The 20,769-nt window shown below is 42.8% G+C and overlaps 1 protein-coding gene across 1 annotated transcript; it reads right to left on the reverse strand.

Moving 5' to 3' along the window:
• Window positions 1-1,517: 1,517 nt before the first annotated feature.
• Window positions 1,518-3,498, reverse strand: LOC122931425 (pollen-specific leucine-rich repeat extensin-like protein 2). The gene is made up of 2 exons (XM_044285499.1): window positions 3,467-3,498; window positions 1,518-2,139 (listed from the first exon to the last, which is right to left on the reverse strand). Exons 1-2 carry the CDS (start codon window positions 3,478-3,480, stop codon window positions 1,518-1,520), a joined length of 636 nt encoding a protein of 211 aa, XP_044141434.1. The 5' UTR covers window positions 3,481-3,498.
• Between the last annotated feature and the right edge of the window lie 17,271 nt (window positions 3,499-20,769).

Genomic DNA, 20,769 nt, shown 5'->3' on the forward strand with positions numbered 1-20,769 from the left:
TGTTGATGACTGTTTTTTTTTTTTCCCCCTTTTTCCTACAGATTCCTTGCCACTGGGAACTCTTTTGCATCCCTGCATTTTGAGTTTCTTTTAGGGACCTCAACGATCTCGAGAATTGTACGACACACTTGCCATGTCATCTGGCAGCAAATCCGAGAGACGGTGATGCCACAGCCCAAGGTGGACGATTGGCTTCGGATCGCTGAGGGCTTCCAAAATTCTGCGCAGTTCTCAAACTGCATCGGGGCAATGGATGGCAAGCACATCCGTGTGAAGAAGCCGCCACACTCAGGGAGCCGTTTCTTCAATTATAAACAGTTTTTCTCGGTAGTGCTGATGGCTGTTGCTGACAGTCATTACCGGTTTATAATGGTAGATATCGGGTCCTATGGAAGCACTGCGGATGCTCGCATCTTTAGTGCTTCTAGAATGGGTGAGCGGCTTCGTGCCAACCAGCTTGCCCTGCCCGAGTCCAGAAGACTGCCCGGATATGCAGGTCCGCCGGCTCCGTTTGTCATCGTGGCGGATGAAGGGTTTGCATTGACTCCACATGTTATGCGGCCCTTCCCAAAGCGTGGTTTGGATGTCAGGAGGCGTATCTTCAACTACCGGTTGACTCGTGCCCGTCAGTATGTGGAGTGCGCTTTCGGGATACTCTCTAGCAAGTGGAGGGTGTTTCTGTCATCCATACAGATGGATCCGGAGAATGCTACCCTGGTGATTCAAGCTTGTGTTGTTCTACACAACTTCACCAGGATTCACGAGGCTTCCTCTTCTCTTGACATGGAAGATCTTCCTACGTCATCAGATTTGGGTTTGGAAAGGACCCTGCATAGACGACCTGGGACTGCAGGCATTGCAGTTCGGGAACTCTTTGCAGACTACTTTATCAGCCCAGAGGGGTCTTTGCCATGGCAGAGGGACACTATTCGTGGCAGTTTTTGAAATCTTCTGGGCTCTTTAGTTTTTTTTTTTTTCTAGCTAAATTACTAAAAATGATTGTGTTAGTTGAGTGTAGGGACTCGCAAGATAATGAGGACCCTTGACGTGGGCTTGCGGGCTGAGATTTTTTGGACATCACATATTTAAACATACATCAAACTAAATATTAATGATGTTTCTGTCTAAATGGAATTTTTCAGAAACATCTTGATATTTTGCTCTTATGGTCCAAAAAGTTTTCTAATACCTCATCTGCACAGGAACCCTAAATAAAGATCTTTATCGTCCAAATAAAGTGTGGCTTTCTGAGATACAGTGTGTGTAGCTTTTGTTTTAGAATGCATTTTAAAATGTACATGTTGTGTGTAGTGTGCAAATAAAACAATAGTCAAATTTTTTGGGACCCAAACCAAACTTTAGTCAAAATAAGGGGTCACCCAAAACACTGGCAATGAAAATAATCTTACAACACACAAATAACATAAAAATAAAGTGCTTAATATAAAACAACCCTCCCAAATTACAAATCAAGAAGGTCCCGCGTGAATGAGCCCGGTGCAAATGTGGACCGTGGCCTAACCTGGGCCTGTGTTGGGGCACCAGTTGGTAATTGGGGCTGGTAAAGGGGCTGGCCCCCAGGATGAATAGGCCCCTGAGGTGGAAGGTACTGGGGAAGGGGGGGGATAAGAAGGGCCTTGGGTGGGTTGGGGTGGGAAGGAATATGGCGCAGGATTTGGCTGCTGGCCTGCATTTTCAACCTGGAGTTTCAATGCATGCAATGGCCCAATGAGGTCTCCATGGTTGGGGCAAGTAAACATTTTTATGACCATGTTTAAGCAAGCCATGCAGTCTGGCTGCTCATTCGCAGGGACCTGCTGCAGTAGCGGCCCCAGTCCCCTCAACATTTTCTCCTCCTTGCCATCACTCCTCCTCTGGGCCAGAAAATCGATGACTCGGGCATCAATTACTTCCCGACTCTCTGGCACAGAGGAAGAGGGAGGGACACGGCGGCGATGTCTGGGCTGGGGTTGAACAATCCGCGGTGGACTGGATAGTGGTTGGGGGGCTTGGCTCTGGGTGGAGTCCTCGGGGTCCTCAGCCGGCGTGGGAGCAGGACTTGTGGCGGGGGAGAAAACCGCAGGGGTCTCACTCCCAGACGTCTCCGAATCAGCCGAGGGATCCAGACTGTCCACAGTTCTGAAATGGAATTTCAAAAAAAAGTACATTACATTTTGGCCTGGATTACATTTATAAATACACAGACTATATATTAGTTAGAATCTGGCATGTGTCTCCAAATTAGATACAGAGTGGTAGCATAGATCAGACATTTGATTTTAATTACTCACTACTAGCTTAGAGGTGAACAGTGCAAAATCGAGAAAAATAGTCATTTGACATGTAACGCTAGCAGAAGTCTTGTAAAGGCATAATGTTACTGAAAATGGCAAACATTGTTTGCCGTTTGGAGCTGTCCAACAACAGAAGAGGATTCAACATTCAAGGGCCGAAACCAGTGCCAACGGCATCTCGTCAGGATGTGACCCGCTACCACCATCCAAAGTATCAAGCGGAAAATAGATTCGAGTATACGATCATTTACTAAGAATGTACATGTACCAGCCCTCAATTGACCATGGTGAGAGTATTACTTTTAATCCTGCTGGTCAACCGTAGTTGGAACATCATTATAATCCATTTTCTATGGATCCGGTTTTTTGACATTTTCATTGTTTTCAGAAAGGAATCAATGTTGGCTTTGGTTCAGTACCATTTAAGCAATATAAATGACAATACCAATACCTAAGGAGTTCCATTTTCAAATACATACCAAAGTAAGGGAATCGGTCTGTATTAAACCAAAGTCGCATTGTCCCAAAACCAAAATATGAAATACATATTCGGCCCTCCTATTCCAAGAGGAGGCTTTTTGCAAGCTAGGGTAAATAGGAAACCAATCCTTGAAATAGGTTCAAACCAATCAATTGGTGTGTGACTTCTTGCGGGCAAACTAGATGATCTACTGTATGAGGAAATAAAGCGTGCAGTGTGCACGTGTCATCTGCCTTCTCCTATTTCTTGTTCATATTGCAAACATCTTAGTCCCTAGACGGACAATAAATGTATTGTACACCAAAAAAACAGAGAGGGGAGGCGCAATCTGCACACTACACGTGTCGTTTCATCAAACAGATCATAAGCGGTGGGCCCTGGATTAACCACACCCCAAAAATAATGTAGACAAACAACACCAGGCATGTACAAACTGTTGCCCACCAGCTGATGCACAACTACAACTCCCAACCGGACTGGTAAGTTTACAGCTAGTCAGCTATGCTGCGAGTTTGCGTTGTTATACAGCTGGATGGAGTCAGTTATGACATGGCTGCACTAGAGAAAGTATAGATCAACAATACAAGAACACAACTGGATCCTTTAAATTCTGGTTCAGTTTTACCCGTCTACATACTACCGAAAGTGTGCCCTTTCAATACATTCATAGTAAAAACAGAAAACTACTTACGGCCTCAAATCCATTACTGGCCTTAAGAACTGCAGCTGGGCAGTGTATATGTAGGCCCGTTTTTTGGAGGTTCCCTCCCCACTCCGGCCTTTGTTGCTAACCTCTCGCCGGAATTGGTCCCGGCAACTCGCCCATCTTGTTTTGGTTTGCTTGACTGTTTAAAAATGAAATGAAAGACAATTGTGAGATCTAAATTTTTTTTGAAAAACTACATTTTTTCAAAAAAAAAAAAAAAATTAAAAAGGGAAAAGGAAAATGCGCAAAATAAGCAATAATGGAAAAAGCACATGATACAGTCCAGCAGGTGTGTGGATGCAAGCTATTAGGACTAATAAACGTTACAATATGTGAAGGAGACAACTGTAAGATGCGCAATTTCAAGGTAAAAAATAGCCAGACGTTATTATACATGAGTACTGAAAGCTGTCGCAAAGGGCAGGACAGCCATTTAAATATGGAAATGGAATTTAATACACATCTCTATAATAAGCCAGGTACAGGGCTTTCGGATAAATGAGGCGGTACAACAAAGAAAACACTATGGTGCCCTCTGGAAATTACAAACTACATATTTGGCCCACACAGAGGAAAATGACAGCACATCTACATTGCTATCACTTACCTAATTCAGCACGACCTCGGCTATCCGCTTTGGCCCATTCATGCTTGCGTAGGCTCCGGGCCACTTGTTCCCATGAGGCCTCCTTTTTAACCCGGTCGCAATACGAGTTGGCCCGGATGTCCCAAAGTTCGGGCCTCTCCTGGACCAGGGTTATCAATTTTTCAACATTACACCTTGGCATGGTGGCTGCTGAAAACTTGAAAAATGGCTGCCTCACCACACACCAGCTTGTCTGCACAGGAGGCTCGAAATTACCATATCCTGTGACCATATACTTCCTGTATCTATTTTTTTAAGAATTTATTGGCACAAGTTTTGGCAGACAATTTGACCATGTCAGAAGTATGAAATAAAACGGGCGCGGACACGGGCGCGGCCGCGGATGACAAACGGGTGTGCAAACGCGTTTTTCACGGCCCCATTGACTTGAATGGGGCCGTGAACCGTTGGCCGTGAAAAAAATAGGACAGGTTATATTTTTTTCACGGCCTCGAAACACGGGTCACGGGCGCGGTGTAAAAACGGTGCACAAGCCGAGTTTTCAACGGCCCCATTGAAAGTCAATGGAGCCGCAGAAAAAAACGTCTAACGGCACAACGGCCACGGATGCACACAACGGTCGTGTGCATGAGGCCTAAGTGAAACATCATTGGCTGAAAATGTCTAAGGTGTTAAAATATAGAAAATATTTTCCTGCGCTATGAATACAAAAAACAAGCCATCACAGCAGCTCTGTATAGAGAAATTTAAAAAGTTATGGGTCAGAATAGGGTGATGCACAGAAGAAAATGTATTTCAAAAGTTTTTCCTTTTTTACAGTAAGTGGGATAAAAACAATATAAATTTGGTATCACCATAATCATAGTAAGCAGCAGAATAAGGTTGTCACATCATTTTCAGTGCACAGTGAAGACATTAAAAATAAAACCAAAAAGACCTTTTATTTCAATTTTTTCCCATTTTTCAATACCAGCTATGGTAAGTTATGCCATTAAAAAATACAACTTGTCCTGCAAAGAAAAACCCTCATATGGCTATGAGAACACAAAACTAACAAAATGAAGGCTCTTGAAGGTGGGGAGTTAAAATGGTAGTACATTTTTGCTTATAAAGTATCATAATTTTACATGTAGGAAACAAAATTAAAAATTCAGGCAATGTGGACCCCACAAAAGAAACCCTACCTAGTGCCCTGAAAAGTTTAAGACCGGCGTACAAAACACTGGTTTTATTAATTGTCCCCTTATGTCTTTTCTTTCCATTCTCCTAGTAGCAGCAATATACTGCCCATACATAGGACAACATGAAGCTGACAGTTCCGCCTTAAAGGGGATATTCAATGATTAATATACAAAATAAAAATCAGACAAGTCTCTTTCTAAAAAAGCTAGAACCAGCCCAGTACCTCACATGGATCCGAAGAGCTCTTCATTGATTACTCTGCTCAGGGGGTGTGTCCTTTCTACTGCAGCTCTCTCCCTATCACAGCTCAGGAGACAGTAGAAGGATGAAACGGAGCATGTGCGGCCATCTCAGTGACCAGGACAAATAAATGAGTGAATAATAAAAAAAATAATGAATAACTTAGTGGCTATACTACATTTTTAATTACATGCAACTACAAAAGTATTCAGATCCAGGAGCTGGTTTGAAAACTGTAGAATACTTTTCGTGATACAACCCCTTTAATTTTAGCTGAAACAGTTCATATGTAAAAAATAATAGCAGAATGGGAAAAACATTGAAGGTGTCCACACTGCTGCAGATCATATTACTCCTGTTTCATCAGTGTCCTCTAACATAATATTCCTCTATACCTGCTCCTCTCATAATCATCTGGCATTCTGATGCTCTGACTGCATCATGATAAGAGATGATTCTAAACACAATAACAAAAAGCTTAACAAGAATTTCTAATCTACAAAGACATTATTACAATGTCCTCCCTAAATGTGCAGGTTTCATCTGCAGCACACTTTAAATGATTGCTCAGCGTAGGTCTATATTACTGAATGGAAAGCCTTTAATTCTCTTCTGCTTTCTTGTGATTGTTTAATATTCCCAAGGCCATTTTAACCTGAGCATATTTGATGCTGTCTTCCCCGTAGTGTGGTTGAATATGAAAAAGTCATTGATGATGCCTTTCTTAGGGTCTATTCACACGTCTGTATGTGTTTTCTGTTTCCGTTCCATTTCTTGTGTTCCGTATATGGACCGTATACGGAACCATTCAGTTCAATGGATCCGAAAAAAAACGGAAGGTACTCTGTTTGCCTTCCGTTTCCGTATTTCTGTTCCATTCAAACATAGAACATGTCCTACTGCCCGCAAATAACGATCGGTGGCTCGATTCAAGTCAATTGGTGTGCAAAAAAAACGTAATGCATATGGAATGCATCCATATGTCTTCCGCATCAGTTCCGTTTTTACGGAACCATCTATTTAAAATGTTATGCCCTGCCCAATTTTATAATGTACTTACTGTTAAACATTATTGTATGCTTCCGTTTCCATTTGCGATCTGCAAAAAAACTGATCAAAAACGGAAACCAAACAGCAAAATGTAACGGCAAAATGGACTGCAAAATACTGAAAAAGCCATACAGTCATGTATAGGAGGCCTAAGGGTATTGAAGCTGCATTTCTCATTTTGGCCAGCAGGTGGCAAGCCAACATAAGAAATGAGCAATTCTAAGCAATAACTGGATTTTAAAAATCCATAATTGTTCAGAATAAAAAAAAAAAAATTTGTACACTCAATTACAAGCTTCAAAATCATAACGAAAAAGTAAAAACATATAGAAAAACTTAAAAATATATAAAATATATATATACACTCACCTAAAGAATTATTAGGAACACCTGTTCTATTTCTCATTAATGCGATTATCTAGTCAACCAATCACATGGCAGTTGCTTCAATGCATGTAGGGTTGTGGTCCTGGTCAAGACAATCTCCTGAACTCCAAACTGAATGTCAGAATGAGAAAGAAAGGTGATTTAAGCAATTTTGAGCGTGGCATGGTTGTTGGTGCCAGACGGGCCGGTCTGAGTATTTCACAATCTGCTCAGTTACTGGGATTTTTACGCACAACCATTTCTAGGGTTTACAAAGAATGGTGTGAAAAGGGAAAAACAACCAGTATGCGGCAGTCCTGTGGGCGAAAATGTCTTGTTGATGCTAGAGGTCAGAGGAGAATAGGCCGACTGATTCAAGCTGATAGAAGAGCAACGTTGACTGAAATAACCAATCGTTACAACCGAGGTATGCAGCAAAGCATTTGTGAAGCCACAACACGTACAACCTTGAGGCGGATGGGCTACAACAGCAGAAGACCCCACCGGTCACCACTCATCTCCACTACAAATAGGAAAAAGAGGCTACAATTTGCACGAGCTCACCAAAATTGGACTGTTGAAGACTGGAAAAATGTTGCCTGGTCTGATGAGTCTCGATTTCTGTTGAGACATTCAAATGGTAGAGTCCGAATTTGGCGTAAACAGAATGAGAACATGTATCCATCATGCCTTGTTACCACTGTGCAGGCTGGTGGTGGTGGTGGTGGTGTAATGGTGTGGGGGATGTTTTCTGGGCACACTTTAGGCCCCTTAGTGCCAATTGGCCATCGTTTAAATGCCACAGGCTACCTGAGCATTGTTTCTGACCATGTCCATCCCTTCATGACCACCATGTACCCATCCTCTGATGGCTACTTCCAGCAGGATAATGCACTATGTCACAAAGCTCGAATCATTTCAAATTGGTTTCTTGACCATGACAATGAGTTCACTGTACTAAAATGGCCTCCACAGTCACCAGATCTCAACCCAATAGAGCATCTTTGGCATGTGGTGGAACGGGAGCTTCGTGCCCTGGATGTGCATCCCTCAAATCTCCATCAACTGCAAGATGCTATCCTATCAATATGGGCCAACATTTCTAAAGAATGCTATCAGCACCTTGTTGAATCAATGCCACGTAGAATTAAGGCAGTTCTGAAGGCAAAAGGGGGTCCAACACCGTATTAGTATGGTGTTCCTAATAATTCTTTAGGTGAGTATGTATATAAATATAGGGAAGAAAAAGCTAGGGAAGAAAAATGAAAACGCTAAAACCTCTGGTATCCTGAGGGTGAAACTGACATACAAACAAGGCAACCCGTTAAATTTCACCTTTTTTGCAGTGCAGGTAGGGTTTCTTTTGTGGGGTCCACATTACCTGAATTTTTTATTTTGTTTCCTACATGTAAAATTATGCTACTACTAAGCAAAAATGTACTACCATTTTATTACTGTAGTTCGTGAGGTCAAAGGGACACCATCAGAAATTTTCAGGCTCCATAAAGTATTAGCATGGAAAATTGCAGAAGTGGTGGAAGAGTGGCTGGGGTGTGATGCAAACTGGCAAACTGAAATGAATGGTTCCGCATACGGTCCGCAAAATAGCCAGGATGGACACGGAAAGAAAATATGGTGGTGTGCATGAGCCCTTATCTTAATTCTACACCTACTGTTACAGTAACTATTATAAAATCTTCCCCTCACAGCAGAGGTAAACTGACAATTGATTATCTATATAAGAGGTCTTATCTTTTGTGTTGACAGCTGCAGAAGCAAAATATTTTGCATTTAATTTTCAATGGCATAGTACTGCTGAAATGAAAAATAAAAACTATGATCTGTTTTTCTATGAATATTTAGTTTAAGGGTACTTTCACACTTGCGGCAGAACGGATCCGGCAGACTGTTCACCCTCTCGGATCCGTCCTTCCGCTGTTTCGCCGTGCCGCCGTTCTGTCCCCATTGACTATAATGGGGACGGGGCGGCGCTCCGGCGCAGTACGGCAGTGCACGGCGAAAGGCTGCCGGACTAAAAGTCCTGCATGTCCGACTTTTTAGTCCGGCGGCCTCTGACCACGAACTGCCGTACTGCGCCGGAGCGCCGCCCCGTCCCCATTATAGTCAATGGGGACGGAGCGGCGGTCCAGCGGCACGGCGAAACAGTGGAAGGACGGATCCGACAGGGTGAACAGCCTGCCGGATCTGTCCTGCCGCAAGTGTGAAAGTACTCTTAATAATACAATTTTCTGATAGAAGTGTCCCTTTAAGGTAAATTTGATCTTTAAATTGATATAAAAAGACATTTGCAAGGACTTTTTATTATTTCTAAAGTGTGCTAGAAATTAGGAGAGCCAGATTCTGGTGGTACACTCAGGCAGAAATATAGACTGTTGCTTTAATTACTACTGATAGAAAGAATATTGGTATTTTGTAGATGGATTAAATGAAGGGCAAACAAAAATGCATAAAAGCAAAGTAGCTGTTTCTTTCCCCTGTATCTGGAAGGTTAATTAACAGGGAGTCTCAGCTGTCTTTCAGGACTCTATTCAACCTGGTGCACTTGGCAAAATATTGGAATAGAAGAGAAACGGGTCTCCAAGCGCCATTCCATTTCCTCGTACTCTCTCAATCAGCAAACAGTAATAAATATACATATACTGTATATCATAGCAGAACAGAGAACAAACTGAGAAGCAATAGGATCTAGGAAGACATAGTCACTAGAATAGACATGTTGAGATTCCCATCTGAATACAAATGTTATAGGTATGTTTTACAGCATTTGCGGAAACATTTATTCAGTAGTCATGACGGGATGATACATTTGTCTTTTAACAGATAGTATTTTTTGTCATAGTGTTGCTATAATGTTAGAAATGAAAATGAATAAATGTTAGTTGTAGTATGTATTTATAGAGATAATAAATCCCAACTATGTTAGGATAACACATTGTGGGACATTTATCAAGAATGGTGTATCCATCTGTATCTTGATCTCCCTACATTGGCATGAGATGAGTCTAAATTGTTAAGAGGCAGATGTCTCTTAATAAATTAGGCGCATCTCTGCCCTGCCATGTGCCAGATACGGAAGTCTACGCCAGCTACAGGCTGGTGATATATGGCATATCACATGACCTACATTGGCCAATAGAAGCCTGCAGGTCTTTCTCTTCATATCCCAACTGCCATACACACGGTCACATGACCCTTATCAGCCAATAAAAGCTCGCATGCCATTAGTATCCACACCTAACAACCCCGCCATTTTTCTTCACTTCTGTAAGTCAACTTTAACAGGGAAGGGCGCTGTGGATAACTCTGTTAAGGAAGCGGAATGCTGTTGAGGTCACAGTTCAGGGGGCAGGTAGGGTGGCCATTCAGACCACCCTCAAAAGACGGACTTAAAAACCCCACCCCCAGGTCCCACTAAGCTATGCCCCGGCCTGGATAGGCCATGCCCTCTTCCCCACTCCGCAGCCGGCGGGGGTTGAAAAAATAAAGGTAAAAATCAACTTCTGTCAGCTGCAGGGGTGGGAGGAAGGGTGACTTTCTTCCTGCAGCTTATGCTCAGACAGCACAGTGCTGCTGTCTGATAGTGAGCTGTTTAAAAGGACATCCCTGTGTCCGTCCAGGCCCTGCGCCAGACAGAGGGCAGGAAGTCTGAAAGCCGGACTTTCCGGCCTTAAACCGGACCTCTGGCCACTCTAGGGGCAGACTGCTGTGGAGGTCACAGGTGAGGGGACGGTCCGCTATGAAGGTAAGTGTTAAGGGGCAGATTGCTGTAGAGGCCACTGTTAAGGGGGCGAGGTGTTGTAGAAATCACTGTTAAGGAGACGGGGTACTGTGGAGGTCCCAAATAAAGGGATGGCTGCTGTAGAGGTCACTATTAATGGGGAGGGCGCTGTGGGTGTTACTGTTAAGGGGGCAGGCCACTGTGGAGGTCACTGTTAAGGGAGGAGGGGACTGTGGAGGCCACTATTAAAGGGGCAGCGGGGTACTGTGAGGTCACTATTAAGGGAGTGGGGTACTGTGTAGGGCACTGTTAAAGGAGCAGGGTAATGTGGCAGTCACTGTTAAAGTCACTATGGAGGTCTCTGTTAAGGGGTCGGAAATGGTGGAGGTCAGTCAAGGGGACTTTAACTTACGGTCAGTGTTAAGGGGCGGGTGCTGTAGAGGTCACTGTTAAGGGGTCGGGCCCCTGTGGAGGTCACTGTGAAGGGGATGGGGTGCTGTGGAACTCACTGTTAAAGAGGCAGGCTGCTGTGAAGGTCAAAGTTAAGGGGGTGGGCTGCTGTGGAGGTCCCATTTTAAGGACACAGTGCACTGTGGGAGAGAGGTCAGTGTTAAGGGGTGGGGGCTGTGGAGGTCACTGTTAAGCGGACGCGGGGTACTGTAGATGTCACTGGTATAGTGGATACTGTCGATATATTTTAACGACACACACAAACATTAAATGAAATAGATGAAATATACCTGTGTGGAGCCGGGTCCTTCCACTAGTATGCTATATTTTTCATTTCATAAGGTGCACAATTTTTCCCTTCTAAGTTGTGGAAAAATGGCAATGTGTCATATGAAGTGAATACTAATGAGCGATTCCATTATGAAAGCGCTCATTAGTACACAGTAGGACCAGGGAGCAGTGAATATAGTGCTCCCGGTTTTGGCTTTACTCATCACTCTCTGGTCTTCAGCTAGGCGCCCGCTGCGCTGTGTCCTGACTGCGTACATCCTCAGGATGCAGTGTGCATTATGCCCTGATGCTGTGCAACACCAGTTCACAGTGTAGCATCGGCAGAAGACAAGGGAGTGGTGAGTGCAGGAAGACCATGCTGGATCTCGCGAGTGGCAGAGCTGTCCGGAGTTGGAGAGGTAAGTTATTTTATTTAAAAAACAAAATATGATGAAAGTATCTTCACAACTATCACAATAAATACAACTAGCAAGGATCGGAGGTAGTTAAATATTAAAACATAATGATTATTAGATACTAGGATAAGAGAATACAATCATAACGTATAGTGCTAAGTGTGTGCATACGAACAAACGTGCAACAAACATTACCCACGAAAAACAAATAACTTTGCCATGGGTGACCAGACTATCATAGACACGACCACACGGGCAACAAAAACACAATTTCCCAATCAGGTAAGTATACCACTTTGCAAAAAGGAACAATCTTACCAGTAGATAGGAGTCACCTGGATACCGTCTTATAGTTCCAGTGATAAATCTTGCAGCGTGGACAGGGTTCTTGTCAAGCTCACTGTCCCTAGAATGCCCTGTCAGGCCTAGAAATCCCTATAGCCCAACCAAGGGTGACCCATCTGGAACCTCACCCTAAAGTATTAGAAGCCCTGGACGTCCCTGCCTAATGATGATAATGTAATGAGGACCCCTAGAGCAGGTAGAATCCCTATGCATTTCATCAATAATCACTAAAGTCCCAGACTCATCAGGGGATTAAGGGCTGGAGGGGGGTGGCCACCTATAACTAATGTATACTAAAGGTGCCCCCCACTATTCCTAGGGTATATCAGGGAAGATACCTGATGTAAAAAGCAAACAAAGCTGAATAGACCTAAGAGTATAATGTAGAGGCCAGGAGAGGTAAACGCAAGTGTATGGCTATATAGGAAATGCCCCCTACTGGTCACTCAGATGATCTACTAACAGCAGAGAAGATGGCGTATGGCCCGTCTTCAGCAAGTGGAGTGTAAGCTGGCACGTCTCACCGCTCGGCCCATAAGAGCGCACAGAGAAGGCGTGAACCCCTCCTCCCCGCCGGGAGTCCCCGTGAGTGACGTCATCCGATCGTCACTGGCAGCTGGGGAGGACACCTGAGGTGGCGGAGCTTAGTGTACTTTCACACTAGCGTTTTTCTTTTCCGGCACTGAGTTCCGTCAAAAGGGCTCAATGCCGGAAAAGAACTGATCAGGTATATCCCCATGCATTCTGAATGGAGAGTAATCCGTTCAGGATGCATAAGGATGTTTTCTGTTCAGTCATTTTGACTGATCCGGCAAAAGAGAAAACCGTAGCATGCTACAGTTTTATCTCCAGTGAAAAGAACTGAAGACTTGCCTGAATGCTGGATAAGGCATTTTTTTTTCATAGGAATGTATTGGTGCCGGATTAGTGCTGGATACCGCTCTATGTTAATACATTATTTATTTTCTTTTAGCTCCGCATCATACACCAAATGCATAGCCTTAATATCATCATATTGTGCCTTCAATTGAGGCTAGACCAGTCAAAAATGTCTTTACTTTGCCCCAATGTATAGATAATCACACTCCATTTGAAGCAACTATCTATTTTTGTAGTGATGCGCTGACTGAGCTGCTAGTTTCACAGCGCTCTCAGCGCATCGCCTAAGCCGCTCCCCCTCAGGTGTCCTTCCCGGCTGCCAGTGACAATCGGATGATATCACGGGGACTCCCGGCGGGGAGGAGGGGTTTGTGCCTTCTCTGTGTGCTCTTATGGGCCGAGCGGTGAGACGCGCCGGCTCACACTCCACGTGCTGAAGATGGGCCATATGCCGTCTTCTCTGCTGTTAGTTGATCGTCTGAGTGACCAGTAGGGGGCATTTCCTATATAGCCATACCCTTGAGTTTACCTCTCCTGGCCTCTATATTATACTCTTAGGTCTATTCAGCTTTGTTTGCTTTTTACATCAGGTATCTTCCCTGACATACCCTAGGAATAGTGGGGGGCACCTTTAGTAGACATCAGTTATAGGTGGCCTCCCCTCCCCAGCCCTTAATGCTCTAATGAGTCTGGGACTTTAGTGATTATTGACGAAACGCGTAGATTTTCTACCTGTTCTAGGGGTCCTCATTACATTATCATCCTTAGGCAGGGACGTCCAGGGCCTCTAATACTTTAGGGTGAGATTCCGGACGGGTCACCCTTGGTTGGCTATAGGGATTTCTAGGCCTGACAGGTCATTCTAGGGACAGTGAGTTTGACAAGGACCCTGTCCATGCTGCAAGATTTATCACTGGAACTACAAGACACTATCCAGTTGACTCCCATCTACTGGTAAGATTGTTCATTTTTGCAAAGTGGTATACTTTGCCCGATTGGGGAATTGTGTTTTTTTGCCCGTGTGGTCGTGACTATGACGGTCTGGTCACCCATGGCAAAGTTATTTGTTTTTCGTGGGTAATGTTTATTGCACGTGTAACATCCCGGAGTATGTTACTAAACTCTTTATCCCCGCTACAACATGTTAGGTGTATGTAAATTGTCATCTTGTGTAATTATATTGTTATTAATTTCATTTAATGTATTTCTAGGCCTTTTTCATATATTATGCTGTAATTTCCCTGTGCACCAGCAGGTGGCAGCAATGTGTGATCAGGTCTATAGCCAGCTAGACTGGAATAGTTAATTCCAGTTTTAGCTACCCTCCTCTGTGAGCAGAAGTGGGCTGGTCCCGTGTCCTGTTTCATGGGGAGGAGAAGGAAGTTCTAGTTGGTGTACCAGCTACCCCCGCTTGGGGTAGGCTGTGTTAGTAGGAGCTCCCAGAAACAGGGATCCCAAGACAGGATCTTGCCTCGGCTGAGGCCAAAGATCACTCTTCCCAGCCTGAACCATCAGCCTCAGCTGGTTGACAAGAAAAGCAGCCATCTCCAGCCTCCAGGACCATTCCCTGCGAGCCAAGCTGTGAGTACATATCCAGAGTCCAGGAGAAGCCAAATTCCTCCTTCAGCTAGTCAGGCCCATACTAAGCAGAAGACAGACAGAGCAGAAGATAAATACCTGCCAGATTCTCCAGGCACATAGTATAGAAGCAGAAGAGATACTGATCCCTGCCATGAATTGCCTATACCTGCTGGGACCCAAGACTATTGCTGTAACTTGTATGGATTTAAAGCTGCCATTCAGTAAAGACAAGTTGGATTATATTTCAAGTCTGGATCTCATTTACTGCTACCAAAGTTCCTCAGTTACTCCTATTAACAACACTCATTTTATTGCAAGTGATCCAGGATCCAGGAGTTCAGTCGTACCAAGGTAGGAGACACCTTTGACACTACCATATCTGCTATACAGAGACATTATCCCCCTCTGGCAATTCTCACCTGGTACGTGAGCTATATCATCTTAAAGTGCCCTGCTACAGTACCTGCGCAAGCTGCAATTGGCGTCACGAACTACTCATAAATATATATATACATATCCTGACCCACGGCATCATTGGCCACCGTACCAGTGTCCTTGCTCATTGCACACGTTTGTTGGTATGCACACACTTAGCACTTTACGTTATTATTGTATTCTCTTATCCTAGTATCCAATAAACGTTATGTTTTAATATTTAACTCCCTTCGGAACTTGCAAGTTCTTTTGTGTATTTTATGTTTGATCTGAGGTCTGATGAGGAATGGGATTCTGATTTGGGAGTCTGATCTGAGGTCTGATGAGGAATGGGGGTCTTATTTGAGCTCTGATGAGGATTGGAGTTATGATTTTGGGGCCTGATCAATTTGGAGGTCTGATCTGAGGTGTGATGAGGAAAGAGGGCCTGATTTTGAGTCTGATCTGAGGTCTGATGATGACTGAGTGTCTGATTTGGGCGTCTGATGAAGATTGGGGGTCTGATTTAAGATCTGATGAACATTGGGGGTATAATTGGGGGGTCTGAACTGAGGTCTGATGAAAATTTGGGGTCTGATTTGGGGTTCTAATAAAGATTGGGGATCTGATTTGATGTCTGATAAAAATTGGGGGAGTCTGATCTGAGGTCTGAGGAAAAATATTTTTTTCTTATTTTCCTCCTCTATATCTTAGTTGTGCCTTATGGTCTGGTGTGTCTAATGGAACAAAAAATGCTGTAGTTTTGTGGGAAGAGATTCAATAAAACAGGGAATTCATTTATTTAAATCTCTTTTCTTTCTATGTCTATGAGTCCTTTATGAGTAGGACGGTCCACTGGACTCCTAATGATAGAAAGAGCAGAGATTTAAATTATAACATAAATTGATGGAGACAACTTAAAATCAATCCTATAGACATTTTTTGGTTCATATGTCATATAGTCCAAATAGTTATAGGGGTTGTGCAGTGTCATGATGTTGATGACCTATCTGCAGCCTCTTCACCAGCTGATTGGCAGGGATTTTGGGAGTCGGACCCTTGCCGATCAGCTGGTCGAAGAGGCCGAGGTGCTTGTGGGAGCACGGCATCCTCTTCAATGGTTACCTGAACACTGTCAGTGTAATTACCGCTTCCTCTCCCTTTCACTTGTAATCACACTGCACCACCTTTACAATCTACAGCAGGCATGCTCAACCTCCGTCCCTCCAGCTGTTGCAAAACTACAACTCCAAGCATGCCCGAACTGCCTACAGCTATCAGCCTACAGCAGGGCTTTGTGGGAGTTGTAGTTTTACAACAGCTGGAGGGCCGCAGGTTGAGCATGCCTGATCTACAGTATATGGTGTGTAGGTAAACAGTGAAGAGACTGCAGTGCTCACACGAGCCCCTTAGCCTCTTTAGCTGATAGGTGGGGATCTTGGGTGTAAGACCCCCGCTGATCTGATATTGAGGATAGGTTATCAATATCATGACACTGCACAACCCCTTTGAAGAGACAAATTATTTATTTTTAAACCAAGTTCATATGGAACCTGTAAATATATTATTGGCTAGCAAGTAGAGGATGGTAATACAACCAATGTCTTACTAGGACTTAACAGCCTGCAAATGGGCAGAAGGATAATTGCTAAAAATTTTAAGGATACAGACCCCTCTAGTGTTGCGGCTTGGGTCTAGTCCAGGGATGGCCAACCTGTGGATCTCCAGCTGTTGCAAAACTACAACTCCCAGCATGCAAAGACTGCCCACAGCTATCAGCCTATGGCAGGGCATGGTAGGAATTTTAGTTTTACAACAGCTGAGGAGCCGCAGGTTGGCCATCCCTGGTCTAGTCTATGAATTTTTTGGAAATGTTTACTGGAAAAATGTGGGAAAATGCAAATAATCTAAGAACGCATAAATCTGTGTTTAAATATTGCTAAATATGGAAAATAGTTTGCCTTTTCTCATTTCAGCCCAGCCCCAGAGGGTGTGGTTTGGTATTTGAGAGGTTTATGATCAATTAGTGACATTATTATTACCATTACTACAATTATTAAGATGATATTTCATGGGGGTATGTGCAGGTATATGTATATATAAAGGTTTGTATTTAGCATTTTGTAATGGTTGAACTATATATAATCTCTGATAAAAGATGTGAAGGAAAAAAAGACACATTGATTTTTTTTTGTAGTGACCTTTTTTGGCAAAAGTACAACAGGAAGTGCAGCCATATTGGTCATGAGTTTAAAAAGGGCCTTTCAGAAACTGATGGTAAACTGTCGCTCTGTTATTAATTGCACATTGTGACAGAATGACAGTTTTACCATCAGTTTCTGAGAAGCCGCAGGAGAAAACAACACTTATTATTTGGTTGCTCATTTTCTTTCTAGTCTAATGAGAAAGTTGCCTTGGAAACATGGAAGTGTGTCACAAACTTTCAAACAACTGGCGACAATGGAATCGGCTGGCATACACATTTAGAATGCTGCCCTCATGAGAGTCGCCGCAGACTATTTTATTTATGTGCTTTATCTGTCATTGATAGGTATATGCTAGACAGCTTTATTTTTGGTAACATATTTTGATATGTTGTCAACCATTTGTCAACCAGTCAAAATTGATTTTAATAAATGTGGCATGCTGTGTACTTACAAGCAAGATAGTGCACAGACCTAGGGGGGGAATTTATTTGGTGGTTTGCACCAGCTTTAGGGCATTCAAAAGTTGCAAATGAAGGCAGTTGTCATATCTGCACTAGTGTTGAGTGTGAATATTCGAATATCGAATTTTTTTGCGAATATCGGCACTTCGCTAATTCGCGAATATTTCGAATATAGTGCTATAAATTCGATATTTCGAATATTCAGGGTTTTTTTTGTTATATTTTTTTCTTTCCCACTTCCCTAAAGTTGTTCTTACCTGTCCTTAGGATTCCTGGCTTCCTGGCTGCTCCAGTCAGTGCCCGTTGCCGCTTCTGCCGACTTCCGTGCTCATGGAGCGTCCCCATCACCATGGGAACGTCTCCATATACTAGAATGTACTGTCGGATTTGAGAATTATGTTGAAATCGCAATTCGATTAATTCAAGTTATAATAATCGAATTGCGATTTCAACTTAACACTGCTATATTCCATATTCGTTAATTCTAGCCTAATATGGAATATAGCAGTGCTAAGTTGAAATCGCCATGCGATTACTTCGAGTTATATTAATCGCATTGCGATTTCAACTTGGACCTGGTTTACTATGGTTGGCTTGGTAGAATTAGCGAATATGACGAATGTATTCGTCATATTCCACAAAACGAAGATAACGAATGTATTCGTCATATTCCACAAAACGAAGATAACGAATGTATTTGTCATAGTCCACAAAACGAAGATAACAAAGTATTCTCCATCTTCGTTTTAGCTACTATTTTTTTTTAAATGAATAGAATAATTATAATACCTGATAATTATTATAATTATTCTATTTATTTTTAAAAAAAAGCAAACTAATATAATCGCATAGCAAATTAAACTTAGCTGTCTCTATAGTAAACTTTCCTATATGATTGCTAGAATTAGCGAAGTTGATGAATAGGTAGCTAAAACGAAGATGGAGAATACTTTGTTATCTTCGTTTTGTGGAATATGACGAATACATTCGTCATATTCGCTAATTCTACCAAGCCAACCATAGTAAACCAGGTCCAAGTTGAAATCGCAATGCGATTACTTCAAGTTATATTAATCGCATGGTGATTTCAACTTAGCACTGCTATATTCCATATCAGGCTAGAATTAACCAATATGGAATATAGCAGTGCTAAGTTGAAATCGAAATTCGATTACTATAACTTGAATTATCGCATTGCTATTTCAATAGGAGAGTAGCCTGTAAGTTAAAATCGCAATACGTGATTATTTAAATCGCATATTAATCGCGATAACTAGAATAATGACGAATATTCGATTTCGACAAATATAAAACGAATATTCTATCGAATACTCGCGAATTTCGTCGAAATCGAATATGGCACCTGCCGCTCATCACTAATCTGCACTATAATTTGGAACTTCCCTCACCCAGTTCTGAAAACCAGTGAGAAAACTGGGCTGGATTAACTGGGAGAGCTTGTGTTTCCATCCAACATATTTATTATTTCCCATAAACGCTATTAAGTCTGGCAGGCTGTTCCAGAAGAGAACAACCTGCCAGAGCTCTCTGGATCCGGCATTGCCAAAATGGCGCCGGCCCCATCAATTATAATGGGACCCGGAGGAGATCCGGCTGCTACCCGTCCAAAGATTTGGCCAGACACAAACTGCACACACAATAGTGAATGGGGCAGGTGGGCATTGTGGCAATATCAGGCAATGCCAGATCCAGAGAGCTCCAGCCGGCTATTTGCTGGAACAGCCTGCCAAAAGTATTAACGGTAGTGTAAAACTAGCCTTAAAGTGTAACTATACTTCCCAAAAACTTTTGGTCTGTAAAAAAAAAAAAAACTTTTGGTCTGTAAAATTGATATATCAATGGTTTTGAGTCAGGGGTCTGAGTCCTGAGACCCCACCAAGGTCTCTCCTTGCTGCTGAAGACATACTGGAAACAAGCTCATAGACTTTCTGTTGAACCCGTCTTTCCTATAAATACATTACAGCTGTAGCCGAGCTAAAATTGACTCATGACACAGTGTTATCTTGTGCCATCTTTTGACAAAAGCCATTGAAATACATTGAATGAGTTACAGATGTAGCAGGGTTAACACACAAACTCTTAACTCAAATTTCTTAACTCGTTGCGTTATCTTGAAACAAAAGCCATTGAAAAGCAATTGAAGGTGTTTGCTTAACGCATTTAGTTTAGATAACATGTCTCATAAAGCATGTGTGTTAACTCTACTACATCCGTAGTTTACCTTTTTGTGCCATTTTTAACTTAACGCATTAACCATCACGTTTAGCTCGGCTGCATCAGTATATCGCCATTTATGAGCACACTGTTTTACTGAACCTTTGCATTTTTAAGCATGGACTTCTTTTATGTGGCAGGTTGGCTAGAGAGTATGGAGCCCCCTGGCGTAAGAGCCCAGTTCTCATTGCAACCTCCTCATGCCCCTATAAAAGCATGATTGTGCTGGTTCACTCATGCCATGCTTGTCACTTACACTCTTCATGGTCTTCTTCATGTGGTCCTGTCCTTGACGCCACTGCCTATCTTCACTGTGTGACTGACATGCACTGCTTCTCCAATCTCCTCACTCTGTCCCTCCATCACTGATACATGTCCGGATAGATGTGTCAGCTCACAGCTATGAATAAATGTGATTCCAGTATCTTGTTTCTTTGAGGAATAAAAAGCATCAAAATGCAGCTGGTTTAAAGTCCGTCATTGCTCTAAGAGTCTCATAAATAATTGAAGAGGCAACATGCTTACCAAGACGCTCAGCAGTGCAGTGAGCGGAGGCAACGGATAGTTTTCCTGTAGCTCTTGTTTAACCAAGTCTGCAAGATCCCAATTAACTACATCTCCCAAGAGAGTCTATTCAGGCAATCCTTACAAAGTATTTACACTAGGTTTTTAGTAGAATTCATCAAAGATTAGGGACAATAGAACTGGTTGTACCTGCTAAACATAGAGATTTATTTGTAAAATCATACTTTGCAAAGCTATATATCAACAACACACCTATCAAAAGGAGGGGCCTAAATTAGATCAAAGAGTAACTGCAGGTGCTGAGAGAAGCACAAACCACCA

This window comes from Bufo gargarizans, chromosome 3, assembly GCF_014858855.1.
Source record: "Bufo gargarizans isolate SCDJY-AF-19 chromosome 3, ASM1485885v1, whole genome shotgun sequence".
In the NCBI taxonomy this organism is placed as follows: domain Eukaryota; kingdom Metazoa; phylum Chordata; class Amphibia; order Anura; family Bufonidae; genus Bufo; species Bufo gargarizans.